General features: G+C 51.2%; 1 protein-coding gene across 1 annotated transcript; it reads left to right on the top strand.

Annotated features, from left to right (window-relative positions):
* The first annotated feature begins 3,283 nt into the window (after positions 1-3,283).
* On the top strand, positions 3,284-3,697 carry LOC136469623 (uncharacterized). The gene has a single exon (XM_066467741.1). The coding sequence runs from the start codon at positions 3,284-3,286 to the stop codon at positions 3,695-3,697; it is 414 nt and encodes a 137-aa protein (XP_066323838.1).
* The last annotated feature ends 11,699 nt before the right edge of the window (positions 3,698-15,396 follow it).

The following is a 15,396-nucleotide window of genomic DNA, read 5'->3' as shown; positions in this document are numbered from 1 at the left end:
CTCACATAATAATAGTATTTTGCAGGTACCGACATCCACCCTTCCTGAAGAAGCCAACGTAACCTCCCATGTACACCTGACATTCTACAATAACATCAACAATATTGTGGGTGCCTACCATCATCGCTACCCTCGTCGGCATGGGCAACAAGGCATAGAAACATCCGTACTCAATCCCTCTCACTTGTAAAGCCATCCCCTTTATCTATAAAAGGGGATGCGCTCCCTCCAACAAGAGAGGTCGACTTCTTCAAGTTCAGACTCACTAGATCGATAGCTCACAACCCCTCAAGCGCATGCTTGGACTTCTAGCTTATAGTGGAGTTCCGGTCGCCCTCGGCCCTTCCGGTCGGACCCAACCGGACCTCTTGAACACCCCTCCTTTTTCGTTCTCGTTTGTAACCCCACTACAGACTTTGAGCACCTAGGCTCAGGAATAAAGTCACTGACCGACCCAAACTGGACGTAGGGCACATTGCCTGAACTAGTATAAATCCTGTGTCATTGAGTGCTATGCCACCTCCGATCACAACGTACAGCAAAACTACAAATATTTACTAGTTAGTCACTTTCTATACCGACAGTTGGCACCGTCCATGGGGAAGACGCTATATGTTCAACACTTTTTGGTCATCGAATGGCCCACCTTTCTGCTAACCTCGCCGTGGCGGGCTCGGGTGATACGATTTGCTTCGGCTCGTTGGAGTTCCCCGCACTCTCGCCCGCTGGGATGCGAGTTCCACCCATCTTCGAGCCATCCTAGGCCTTCCTCTTTGGAAGCCTGGACTTTGTCGCCGGCCGAGTCGGTGTACTCCACCTCCACGAGAAGGCTCGTGGCCCGGCACCCGTCGGAGGGACGTCCTCCATCGACTCTGGGACGCGCGACATCTGCGCTTCATTCTGAGCAAACTCTATGCTCAAACCCCACTATAAGTAATACGCGTACTTTTATTCACCCTTTATTTACTACCTCCCACCAATCACCCGGGGGGACTACACCACAAATACCATATGGTCGGTTCCCCTATGGCCTCGCATCCTCTACGGATGCTTGCGCTCGGGGCTCCGAAGGGCACCGGTACGATCCCCACTCACGTCTGAATTCGTAGGAATGGCAGGCTTCGCTCCTGTCGTTTCCCACAAACTCCCAGATAACAAGGGCAAGAGTGATGGTTCTAGCATCGGTGATGTGGCGCCCCACCACCATCCGTCCCAGGAATGCGCTATGGCGAATGGTCCAGGACAGCCGCCCGTGGTTGCAGAGTCTGTGCAAACTCACACCCCTTTGGACCCACGTACGGAGGCCCCTGCGTCTGCACAAGCGCACACCGAGGAATTACGACAACGGCAGCAGAGCCAGCCGCCACCTACACCGACACGATCGGTGCGGCACGTTGCGCCCCATGCGTATGGCCCGGCGGGTGGCGCCTGGGGTCGCGCTCGTCAGGTCCAGCACGACATCATGAACGCGGGGAACAATGTCCCACAATTCGCCCGGGCTGGTCAGAATATCACTGCTGCAGCAATGCTTCTACGCGGTGTTCCTGAGCTCATCGACCCCCAAGAGCGAGCAGTCTACTAGAACCTTCGGGTTCTAGTAGAGGCCGTCGCCGTCCAACAGGCGAAAAGCTTCGCATCGTGACTCCGACCCGTGCCCTCTCTCCCCACCGAGGGGACGGGGACGCGCTAGCCGGATCGCTTCGTTCGCTCGCCGCTGCAGCCGTCAGGCTTAGCTCGGGGTGCGGCAGCCACGCCATGATCCGACCAGGCACTTGCTCCACACCGACCGCCGGTACGCGAGCGACCTGATCCACACCAGGATGCTCATAGTGTCATCAGCAACCAGCATCAGGCTCGACATGACAACAATGTCCGCCATACGGCAGTAGGCGACACGGATCTTGGCCAAACCATCAAGGGAAGTGGTGAAACGCGCCCCAGGCGCGGTCACCGGCCGGACGACCAGAGCCCCAGACCTAAGGGCTTGGGGCCACGGGCCTTCAGCCGGCGCATCCGGAGAGCCCCATTCCCATAATATTTCCGGCCTCCCTCCAACATCACCAAGTACACTGGGGAGACAAACCCAGACATTTGGCTCGAGGACTTCCGGCTCGCCTATTGAGCCAGAGGAGTGGATGATGACTATTTCATCATCCAATATCTTCCTATTTGCATGGAGGAACATGTTCGGGCATGGCTTGAGTTCCTTCCACATGATAGCATCCGTGACTGGGTGGACCTTAAGAGGATCTTCGTTGGGAATTTCTAGGGGACGTATGTCTATCTGGGAAACTCCTAGGACCTCAAGAGCTATCAGCAGGAGCCCAGCGAGTCCCTGTGGGATTACATCCATAGGTTTTCTCAACGATGCAACTCCCTCCCTGATGTCATCGACGCAGACGTCATCAGCGCGTTCCTTTCTGAGACAAACTGCGAGTCCCTAATCCACAAGCTTGGCTGCTTAAAACCTTGTACCACCTGCGATCTGCTCGACGTTGCCACCAACCATGCCTCTAGCGAGGAGGCGGTCAGAGCGGTCTTTAGCGGAGGCCGGGACAAAGGCAAGCCCAAGCACGTGGATCTAGATGAAGGCCCCTCCACTCAGAGGGGCAAGAAGAACAAGAAGGATCGGCGCCGGTCGGACAACACCGTGTTGGTCGCTACGGCAGATCACACACCCAGGCAGCCCCAACAGGGACTGCCTGACCACTTCAGCAAACTCATGGATGGACCGTGCCCCAACCACGCCTATCCTGTCAAACACCTCTACAAGGAGTGCGAGCTCCTCAAATGTTTCCTCCGATAGGCCGACGGGTCGAAGGAGGGAGATGGCAAGGAGCCAGCAGCCAAGAGGGGAGGCACGACAGGCAAGGACAGAGATGGTTTCCCCAAACCTAAGGAGTGCATCATGATCTTTGGCGGGTCCAACGCCATCTGGACTAAACGCCAGCACAAGGTACACTATAGGGAGGCGTGCGCCGCTGAGACGATCGTCCCCTCCTTTCTCAGCTAGTCGGAATCCCCGATCACCTTTGATCAGAGGGACCATCCCTCCTACATCGCAAGACTAGGATGCTACCCGCTCGTCGTCGACCCCATCGTCCGCAAGAAACACCTCACCAAGGTGCTGATGGATGGGGGCAGTGGTCTCAACATCCTATACATCGACACCCTCGATGCCATGCGCATCCCCCGATCGGAGCTCCACCTGGCGGGCTCCCCTTTCCATGGGGTAATCCTGGGAGCATAAGCATACCCGCTCGGACAGATTGATCTACCCGTCATGTTCGGCAGCCGGGCCAACTTCTGCTCGGAGGTCCTCACCTTCGAAGTGGTGGACTTTCCGGGGTCCTACCACACCATCTTGGGGTGGCCATGCTACGTAAGATTCATGGCGATCCCCAACTACACCTACCTCAAGCTAAAGATGCCGAGACCAAACGATGTCATCACCGTGAGTAGCGCCTTCTCACACGCCTTCGAGTGCGACCATGAGCACTACGAGCTCACCACCATGGTCGTCAACTCATCTGAGCTCCTACAGCTCGGGGAGTCATCAACCCCAGTAGTCCCAAACTACAACAAACCAACCTCCTCGACGGCCTTTCGCCCGCTCGAGGAAACCAAGGCGGTGGGTGTTGACCCCACCGACCCAGCCAAGATGGTGCGAATTGAGACCCAGCTCCTGGCCCATTAGGAATGCGAGCTCATCAACTTCCTATGCGACAATCATGATGTCTTCGCAGGCAGCCTTCTGACATGCCGGGGATACCACGGGAAGTCGCCGAGCACTCACTATGCCTTATCCTAGGCTCAAGGCCCGCCAAGCAATGCCTGCATTGTTTCGACAACGAGAGGCGTAGGGCCATAGGCGAAGAGATTACCAAGCTCCTGGTAGCCAAATTCATCAGGGAGGTTTTCCACTCCGACTGGCTCGCCAATCCCGTCCTTGTCAGAAAAAAGATCAGGAAGTGGAGAATGTGCATCGATTACACCGAACTTAATAAAGTGTGTCTGAAGGATCACTTTCCTTTACCACGCATAGACCAGATAATTGACTCCACCTTGGATTGCGAGATCCTCTCCTTTCTAGATGCCTAATCAGGCTATCACCAGATCACGATGAAAGATTCCGATCAGCTCGTGACCTCGTTTATCACCTCGTATGGTTCGTACTGCTACGTGACCATGCCTTTTGGTATGAAGAACGCTAGCGCCACCTACCAAAGGTGCATGCAGCAATGCTTCGCCGACCAAATTGACCCACCTAATCAGCTTGATCAGGCTGAATGGCCGAAACCAACAATCGCCGTCTATGTTGATGATATAGTGGTCAAAACGACTCAAGCTTGTGACCTGATCGCAAACTTGGCCGCAACGTTCATGAACCTCTGAAGGTTCAATGTCAAGCTAAATCCCAAAAAATGTGTTTTTGGGGTTTCAAAGGGAAAGCTGCTTGGATACATCGTATCCAAGCGCGGCATCGAGGCCAACCTCGAAAAGATCACAGCCATCTCCAACATGGGCCCCATACACAATGTAAAAGGCGTACAAAGGCTCACCGACTACCTGGCAACCCTTAGTCGCTTCATCTCCTGGCTCGATGAACAGGGGATGCCACTTTATAAGCTCCTTAAAAAGACAGACGCCTTTGTCTGGACTGAGGAAGCCCAATAGGCTCTCAAAAGCCTCAAAACATCCCTGACATCAGCCCCGATCCTCGTCGCTCCCAAATGGGGAGAACCCCTCCTTCTTTACATCGTGGCAAGTAACCATGTGGTGAGTGTCGCCCTGGTCGTCAAAAGGGAGGAACCGGGACACCAGCTCAAGGTACAGCGACCCATATACTTCATCAAAGAAGTACTCATCGACCCCAAGGTCTGGTACCCCTAGGTGTAGAAACTCCTATACGCTATGCTAATGGCCACTAGGAAGCTCCTACACTACTTCACCGACCACGAAGTCACAGTCGTCACTTCATACCCACTCGAAGACATCATCCGCAACCGTGACATCATGGGACGAATCTCTAAGTGGGCCCTTGAACTCATGGCCCATGACATTAGGTATACCCCCCACACCGCAATTAAGTCTTAGGCTCTCATGGATTTTGTCGCTGAATGGACGAAGGTCCAGCTACCGGCCCTGGATGTCTCCCACGAGTACTGGACAATGTACTTCGATGGGTCCGTAATGGTGCCCAACTCAAGGGCTGGAGTGGTTTTGATCTCCCTAGACGGGAGTAGGCTCCGCTACACCATCCACCTCCACTTTTTGGCTTCAAACAACATCGCAGAATACGAGGCCCTTATCAACGGACTACGCATCGCCATCGAGCTCGGTGCTACGTGACTCTATGTCCACGGTGACTCAGAACTAGTCGTTGATCAGGTCATGAAGGAGTCCTCCTACAAAAGCCCCCTCATGACAGCATATTGCCAAGAGGTGCGTAAGCTCGAGGACAAATTCTAGGGAATCAAACTACATCACGTCCCTCGAAGGGACAACAATGCCGCCGATTTCCTCACAAAACTAGCCACCAAGCGGGATCCATCCCCAAGCGGAGTCTTCATCAATGACATCCACGAGCCGTCCGCCCGCATCCTAGAAGGACCAACCTAGACACACCCCGACGGCTAGCCGGCGCTCGGGGGCTTCGATCCTAGTACCTCTATAACGACATCACCCACGGACGTCATCGTATTGGCACTCGATTAAACCGACTGGCGAGTACCACTACTCGCCTACCTCCTCGAGGAGGTTCTCCCACCTGAAAGAACTGAAGCCCGATGAATTGCTCGACGCGCCAAGACCTTTGTCATGCTTAGTAACGAACTCTACAAATGGAGTCTGTCAGGAGTGCTCATGAAGTGCGTTCCCGCTAGCCGGGGAAAACAGATCCTCCTCGAGGTCCATGCCGGGATCTATGGGCATCATGCGGCCCCAAGGTCTCTGGTCTGAAAAACCTTTTGCCAAGGTTTTTACTGGCCCACCATGCTACGAGATGCAAAGGAGGTCATCCGCAGGTGCAAAGGATGCCAGTTCTACGCTCGACAAACCCATTTGCCGACGCAAGAGCTCCAAACCATCCCAATCACCTAGCCATTCGTGGTTTGGGGCCTCAACATGGTAGGACCCCTCAAGAAAGGCCTAGGCAGTTTTACTCACCTACTCGTAGTAGTCGACAAGTTTACCAAATGGATAGAGGCCAAGCCCATTGCCAATCTCCGCTCGAAAGAGGCGGTCAAATTCTTCCTTGACATCATCTATCAATTTGGCGTTCCTAACTGTATTATCACTGACCACAGGACTAACTTCACCGGGAAGAAGTTCCTAGACTTAAGCAATGGATATGGCATCAGAATCGATTGGGCTTTGGTTGGACATCCACGAACTAACGGTCAGGTCGAACGCGCCAACGACATGGTCCTCCAAGGACTCAAGTCGTGTATCTTTGATCGACTCAACAAACATGTTGGGCGATGGGTTGCAGAGGTCCCAGTGATCCTCTGGAGCCTAAGAATGACCCCAAACCGATCCATGGGATTCACACCTTTCTTCCTGACCTACGGAGCGGAAGCAATGTTGCCCTCCAACCTCGACCATGGCGCACCAAGAGTAAAAGCTTTCGACCATGATCGAGCCATGGAGTCTCAACAGGACGCAGTCAACCTGCTCGAAGAGGCCCATGAGACAACCATTATCTGCTCTGCTTGCTATCAACAAACCCTCCGCAGGTACCATGAAAGGAAGATCAGAGGAATGATTCTCGAAGTCGGTGATCTCATGCTCCAAAGGACCCAATCAACAAAGGAAAAAACACAAGCTCTCTCCACCCTAGTAGGACCCTATACGGTAACCGAAGTAATTAGACCAGGCACCTACTGACTAGAGGACAACAACGGCAATGTTCTCAACAACACTTGGAACATTGAACAACTACGTCGTTTTTTCCCTTAAATTTGGTCTAAACACTTTCGGTTAAAACACATGCTCCTATAAGAGTGCCCTCGCACGAACACTTTCAACCCAGGTCGCTCGGGGGCTCCATAAATGTACAAAATATTGAGTATTACCTCTCTTTCTCTTTACTATCACATGGTATACAACTTTCTCCCTGAATGAAAACACATTCCATTCCTTTAACTACCCTACATAACCCTGTTCTTACTCCCAAACCAAACGCACCCCACCTTTCCCTATGGATACGAGCAACCAAACCTCGTGGGCCACGCCTCGGGCTCCCAAGATCGCACCCTACGGGACAAACGGGCAGGTATGAGAAAGAAAGGATAAAAACAAAACAAGGAAACAGATATGGTGGTTTCATCACAGGGGCAGTACTATTGTATTTATTGATACAAAGAAACTATTTACACGGGGACTTGCCCACAAAACTTAACTATTACATTTTCTATTACTATTGCGGCCACTCGACAACTTTGCCTGAACGCCTGAAATCGCTCAGTTCCGCTCCTTCAAAACTTTGGCAAAATGCAACAGGTACCTCAAGGGCGTCGCACCTATAGATGCTCAGCAGAAGAACATGGAGCTCCTGGCCTTCTCATGCAGTTGAGGCAGCTCCTGAGTGGGGGCACCGCTACCGAGGTAAGGTCGCCATGGCTGGAAGAAATCTCATCAAACTTTATGAACTATCCAACTTGAGTAGCTGTAGGCACGAAACCCTCCACCGGCACAGTCATGAGTAACCTCCCCTTCAACGAGGCTCGCTCGGTAAAGATCCACCAGAGAGTCTATATGGCTCCATCCCAAAGGAGGCCTCACAGACCAGATCCTGCATCACCTCCAGTCCAACATCACGCTTCGGGTTCGCAAAAGGATCTATAAGTCCTCCCCCTCGCTCACTCTCTCTCTCACTTAGGAACCGCCGTGGCATATAGGCACTCTCGGTGAGAAAGAAGAAGAAAGAGAGAGCGAGAAATCTCCGCCAGAAGAGACCACCGGACCTCCCCGAGTCGATCGAATCACCCAGGAGGGACACCAGGCGATAGGTAAGGAGCAAAGGGATGCCTCATGCAGGCCATGCCGACTCTATCTCAAATGACGAGCATGGGTCCCGGTCGAACATTTTCGACTGAAGCTCTTCGAGCCCCGTCACTCTAGTCATCAAGGTAAACATTACCAAAACCCCCTCTATTTCTTTACAAATCATTCATACATCCATACGCGCATTCATCTCATATGCCTAAACCCCCTAGACGGTTAGGGCATGAACCACCTAGGGGCTTAGGAACTAAGCATCGCACATGCAGCGAAATGCACCACAACGCTCCGTGTTGCGTCATGAAGCGATGGTTTGCCTCATTCGACATGAGCAGCCAAATAGAGCTAGAGGAGAAAACCATAGATGAGCACCATGCGGCCCTAGCCCGGTCTAGCAGATCAGGTCATCTCAACCTTCTCATTCGATCCTAAACCTCTCGCCAGGCCCACAGAATCTCCATCGAAGGGGAGGACGATAGGCCACCTGGGTCGGTCTCTGGAATGACCTAGGCATCTGTCGGGTTGCAAGTAAAGGAGTAGTGGAATGTCATAAGAGGGCTATGTCGACCCCATCATGAACGATGGACCCGGATTCCACTCGATCACACCCGTTAGCAAGCTCACCAAGCTAGTCTTTGAGCCCGAGCGATCGGGACAGGCGACGAAACTCAGCCCCTCCGGTTGTAAGGAACCAGATGGGGTAACGCACAATACTCACATCGACCCCCATAAAGGCCCAATAGGGCTCAGGGGCTCAAGAAAAACACCAAGGATAGTGACCTTGAACTCGCTAGATCAATGACTATGACTCGCCCGGTCCCATGGCGCGCACCGACACCAGGATCCATGAGCACCGCCTTGTCTGATCTTTAACTTAACTAACAACGTCTTTGTAATGGCTTCAATTCTGACTGCACTCCAAAGAAATCTTGGGACCTCGACCCTGAACTCGCGTCGACAGGATCGGTGACATCCGGCTATGGCTCTTGGGACCGCGACCCCGAACTCGCGTCGATAGGATTGGCAATATCCGGCTATGGCTCTTGGGACCACGACTCCGAACTCACGTAATGGCTTCATTAACTAAAACTAACAAAAACTAACTCTCTCGATCCACGGCGCACACCAACACCTGGGTCACTCGTGACTCCACCTCGCCTGATCCCATGGCGCGCACCAATGCCTGGGTCTACTCGTGACTCTGCCTCACCTGATCCCACGGCGCGCATCGACGCCAAAGATTAGTGAGCTCTGCCACGTCCAAACTAAGCTGTCTCCATTCACGGCGTGCACCGATGCCAGGTTTTATCTCAAACTAAACTTCCTCACCCGATCCCTAGCGCGCATCGACGCCGGAATCAGTAGTTCTGTCTCAATCCAATCCCCGCGCCTAAAAATGCCTCGGCTGCACAACGACGTCGTGGTTATACAAAAATCCATCTCAGACTAAAAACACGCACACATGCTCCAAACACCCCCTAGACAGTTCTGCCCGAACCGCTCGGGGGCTCGGGGGCTACACCCGCCAAAAAAAACCTCCCCTGCTGGCAACGTAGAAAAACCCCCCGGCTGGTTTTGCCCGAGCTAACCAGTGGCTCGGGGGCTACACCCACGGGTGCGCTTGCGCGCACCCACCGGCAAGACAAAAAATCCCTCGAACGAATCTACCTGAATCGCCCAAGGGCTTGGGGGCTCCTGTCGAGTTCATAAACTCGGGGTCCCTCGGGGACCAGATTTCACGCCAAGGCTAAACCCAAGAGTCTACAAAACAACAGGGCAAAGGGACGGCCCAGTAGGCGACCGAAAGGTCTAGCCCAAGTAGAGCGACACCAGCTCATCAACTTCTTCGGCCCACCTATCCGACCAGAGCACTCGCTCTAGGCTCCAGCCACCTCTGAATGGCCTCTCCGATCGGAAGGCCTGCCTCGAGCCCTACTTCCGACTTCAACCCTGTGTCTCTCTGATCGGGGTACGTAAGAATACTGCTTCCTACTCTGGCCCCGTGTCTCCAACCGGGGACCCCGTAGGAAGCCTGTTTACCGCTCTTCTCCGACTTGCGTGGCCAGGGCCAACTAGGGCCATCCGACCGGGGATGCCCGCTCAGAAGGAACCAGGGGCGAACGGAGAAAGCAGTACACAAAGTCAAACCACGATACCGGGACCATACCCTACATGCCTGCGGGAGCAGTGCTTCACAACCACCCTGACACAAAGAGTATTATAGGCGTCGACATTTGTGTCTACAATATTGTTGGCGCCATTGAGCTCCCATACGGCAAAAAGCCCCCATGCCTCTGGCTTCAATAGTGGGCGCCAGGGTTCACCATACCTGGTACTCGTGGTAAGGGCTCCTCACATAACAGTAGTATTTTGCAGGTACCAACATCCACCCTTCCTAAAGAAGCCAACGTAACCTCCCATGTGCACCTAACATTCTATAGCAACATCAACAGTATTGTGGGTGCCTACCATCATCGCTACCCTCATCGGCGTGGGCAACAAGGCATAGAAACATCCGTACTCTCTCCCTCTCACCTATAAAGCCATCCCCTTTATCTATAAAAGGGGATGCGCTCCCTCCAACAAGAGAGGTCGACTTCTTCAAGTTCAAACTCACTAGATTGATAGCTCACAACCCCTCAAGCGCACGCTTGGACTTCTAGCTCATAGCGGAGTTCTAGTTGCCCTTGGCCCTTCTGGTCGGACCCGACCGGACCTCTTGAACACTCCTCCTTTCTCCTTCTCGTTTGTAACCCCACTACAGACTTCAAGCACCTGGGCTCAGGAATAAAGTCACCGACCGACCCAAACTGGACGTAGGGCACGTTGCCTGAACAAGTATAAATCCTGTGTCATTGAGTGCTAGGCCACCTTCGATCACAACGTACAATAAAACTACAAATATTTACTAGTTGGTCACTTTCTGTACCGACACTGCAAGTATATGATACACACGATTACTTATAATTCTTTATGATCGTTAGTTCATGGAGCCTACATATTTAAATAAACTATCTTTGATAGTACCTATGAGTCTCCTTGGGTACCAAGTGGGGCACCACCTAGCTGAGACATGCCGATCTCATGCTGCGGCCAATCGTCCCACTGGTCGTGCTATCTACGGAAGCCCAGGGAATCGTCGTCATCGTCGTCCTCGGTTGCAGGGTCCTTTCTAGCGCTATGATGTGGTGGTGTATGTACCGCGGAAGTGGCACCTGTCATCTGCTAAGAAGAGCCGGCTGGTGTCCTCAAAGAGGCTGAAGACATGGCACCCAACCACACCGGGAGTGGCAGTTCCTCATAAGGAGTGTCCATGCAGCTCAGCTTCTGATCTAGCTTCCTGCAACTTTTCTTCACCTTCTGCATAAATAGAGTTAAAGTTAGTGCATTACCCAAACACATATACACTAAAGAAACATTTTTGGAACGGACAAGTTTATGTTACCTCCACAAAAGCCGCAAGAATGTCTAGCCCCTGACCTCTAGACTCATGAAGCCGGAACGCTGCTTCGTTGGATAGCCTTGACAATTGTGTCGCCTGGGTACAGAAATGCGGTTGGATAGTTTTAGTACACATACTTAATACCAAAAGGATAACAAATTATACCATTCAAGTATATTACCACGTATCTATGAAGTAGGGCTCTCTCCAGCTGTGTGTCCTCCCTAGTGGTAACATCGTACACATCTTCGATGACATCTTCCTCTGAGTCCTCGTCAATCACCACATCAGTGTATGGGGGCTTGATATGTGTCCTCGTAGACCTATGAAGCCACCGCAGGTACTCGTCAAAGGTGTGCTAGTCATGTGGAGGACCCGCATGGACCGGATGTCGTACCCTATTCTGCCACAAATGGATGCACGAGCTGTGTGTCATGTGCCAATCCTTGGTCTTGTACCTCTTCCTGCGGTCATACCTGCAACAAAACATTGTTAGTTGTACCACACACCTCTAGATTGTAGCATTGTTATTAATCGATAACGCACCCATACAATTCTTGGTTGGTGGAGTAAAGCGGTGGTAGGCAGCCTATCATTCTCCCAAACTATTTGTAGACCCAGATGGGCAAGTGAATCTCGACCACATGGAAGAAAATAAGAGGGACATTGCAACGATACTCGTCTGACTCATCCCTAGTGATAGGATTGAGATAGTACTAGAGCTCTAGAGCATCCTAAGGACACCAATGCACCTAAATTTTATAATTGAGTTAGGTTGTGATATAATGTACATCGAACAAGACATAGGTATGATAGTAAAGAGAGCATAACCTGGTGCTGTGTCAGGACGTCGAGACCATCCGTGTACTCCCTATACTTGCACCTCGCATTCCCTCTAACTAACTCTGCTTCTGTCCAGATATACAGAGCTGTAGGGAGTGTATCCTACCTATTCCATTGCTACATTGAACATGATAATGAATTAGCCATTAATAATGAATTCATATGTAACTGCCTCCAAGAATATAGTGAACCAAAGTACTTACCGATAAACCATTATTAAGGGGCCTCCCAATGGGCCATCGTTCCCAACACCACACCTAGAGTAGGTACGAGCAACCCCCAAGGTTCGCATATCTTGAGGTGCTGAAAGGTCCTAATGGCTAGAGGGGGGGTGAATAGCCTAATAAAATTTCTACAACAACACTTAACAAAATAGTTAGTCAATTATGAGGCGAAGCAAGTGTTGCGCTAGTCTACTCAAAATGCAAGCCACCTACTGCAATTCTAGTTTAGATAGTGTCGATTCACAAAAGAGGTATGACACTACCCTATGTTAGTGTGCTCTCAATGGCTAACTAAAGAGCCACACCAACCAAGCAAGCAAGCTCTCACAACTAGTTACACTAAAGAGCTTGTTAACTAGTTTGCGATAATGTAAAGAGAGTAATCAAGATAGTTATACCGCCGTGTAGAGGAGTGAACTAATCAATCACAAGGATGAATAACAATGAAGACCAATCACCTCGGAATCAAAGGATGAACACAATGATTTTTACCGAGGTTCACTTGCTTGCCGGCAAGATACTCCTCGTTGTGGTGATTCACTCACTTGGAGGTTCATGCGCTAATTGGCTTCACAAGCCAAACCCTCAATAGGGTGCCGCACAACCAACACAAGATGATGATCACACAAGCCACGAGCAATTCACTAGAGTACCTTTTGGTGCTCCGCCGAGGAAAGATCAAGAACCCCTCATAATCACCACGATCGGAGCCGGAGACAATCACCACCCTCCGCTCAATGATCCTTGCTACTCCAAGCTGTCTAGGTGGCGGCAACCACCAAGAGTAACAAGCGAAATCTGCAGCGAAACACGAACACCAAGTGCCTCTAGATGCAATCACTCAAGCAATGCACTTGGATCACTCCCAATCTCACTATGATGATGAATCAATGATGGAGATGAGTGGGAGGACTTTGGCTAAGCTCACAAGATTGCTATGTCAATGAAAATGGCCAAAGATGTGTGCCATAGCCAGCCATGGGGCTTAAATAGAAGCCCCCACGAAATAGAGCCGTTGTACCCCTTCACTGGGCACACTGCGCTCTAACCAGACGCTCCGGTCCAACTGACCGAACGCCAGCCCTCAGCGTCTGGTCATCCGATGGACGCCACGCGTCACCAGCTTCAAACGCTGTTCGTCAGATTTCAATGGCTACGAAGCTGATCGGATGATCCAGCAAAACTGACCGGACGCTGAAGCCCCAGCATTCGGTCGAGTACAGTAAGGGTCAAAATCCATTTCTCCTCGACCGGACACATCCAGTCCACCTCGACCAGACATAGCCCAGCATCTGGTGGTAAACCCTAGCCACTGTACCGCCGAGTCAGCATGACTGGACGTAGGCAGCCAGCGTCCGGTGCATTCAGATCTAGCGTCCGGTCACTTGACCGACGCTGGCATCTCCTCCGTCTTCTTCACCCTTGCTCAAAAGTGCTAACCACTAAGTGTATCACCTTGTGCACATGTGTTAGCATATTTTCATAAATATTTTCAAGGGTGTTGGCACTCCACTAGATCCTAAATGCATATGTAATGAGTTAGAGCATCTAGTGGCACTTTGATAACCACATTCTGATACGAGTTTCACCCCTCTTAATAGTACAGCTATCAAACCTAAATGTGATCACACTCTCTAAGTGTCTTGATCACCAAAACAAAATAGCTCCTATAAGTTATACCTTTGCCTTGAGCTTTTGTTTTTCTCTTTCTTCTTTTCAAGTTTAAGCCATGATCATCGTCATGCCATCACCATTGTCATGCTATGATCTTCATTAGCTTCTCCACTTGAAGTGTGCTACCTATCTCATGATCACTTGATAAATCAGGTTAGCACTTAGGGTTTCATCAATTTACCAAAACCAAACTAGAGCTTTCAGGTGCGACGGCAGGCAACACATAGCTGTCAATATGTCCATGCCAGGACTACGCTGCCCTAGCTGTACACCGCTATGTTCTCCCACGACTGTCATAGTATGTCAAGGAACATCCAGCTGATCGTGTTGCCCAAGGCGTCTGGTAAGAGGAAAGCACCAAGAAAGTGCTAGAGCCACACACGAGCGAACCTGTCGATCAGAGCCTCCTCAGCATGTGGGTCCAAGTAATCAAAGCGCTCCGTGATCCTAGACGACGAAACCCCGGAACTTTTCCTAAAATTGACAAAAGAAAATGAGACCCCATGGCTATAGGAAAGTAATGCAAGTATTAAATAGGCTTGAATTACTCACTTATTTTTCTTGGAAGCATCATCGTCCGGTGGAAGAAAGCCAGTAAAATGAGCCACCAGCTCCCTCTAGTGATCGTTGTCAACTATCCCTATCACTGGAAGTCCCCCCAACCGAAGGCCTAAAATAGCCTTCATGTCCTACAACGTCAAGGTCATCTCGCCACAAGGTAGGTGGAACGTGTGGGTCTCAGGCCTCCACCTGTTATAAGAATAGAACGACCATTAGTTGACTCAAATTTGTTAGAAGAAAGTTTATGTACAAAGAATACACTCGCACCTGTCTACAGCTGCAGTAAGTAGTGCTGGGTCAAGGGGTGGAAGACCATGGTTAACAACACAGACAAGCTCGAGGAAGCCGGCACGCCGTATGTAAGGCGCATAACGTTCGTCCCACTGGTGCGCCCTGGTGTGCGTGCGGGGCCTTAAAGGAGGCAACGACACCTCTACGTCATTGTCACTCAAGATGTGTGCTCGGTGCTGGTCATCGTACTCCACCTCAAGAATGGGGTACAACGGGTGCTGCATGGGAGGAGCCATCCTGTTTTGAATTGATAAACAAAGCGTTAGAGTATTCAAATTAACAAAATTTAAATTAGCATTAGTAAGTTCACAAACAATTCACTAACCTAACTATCCTAAATCCCTAAACCTAAAATCC

This window comes from Miscanthus floridulus, chromosome 8, assembly GCF_019320115.1.
Source record: "Miscanthus floridulus cultivar M001 chromosome 8, ASM1932011v1, whole genome shotgun sequence".
NCBI classification, from domain to species: domain Eukaryota; kingdom Viridiplantae; phylum Streptophyta; class Magnoliopsida; order Poales; family Poaceae; genus Miscanthus; species Miscanthus floridulus.
The sequence above is the reverse complement of the archived record's forward strand: the minus strand, read 5'-3'. Positions and strand labels throughout refer to the sequence as shown.

Coding starts and splice junctions, on each gene's coding strand:
- LOC136469623 (XM_066467741.1), top strand. CDS start 3,284: ATGTTCGGCAGCCGGGCCAACTTCTGCTCGGAGGTCCTCACCTTCGAA.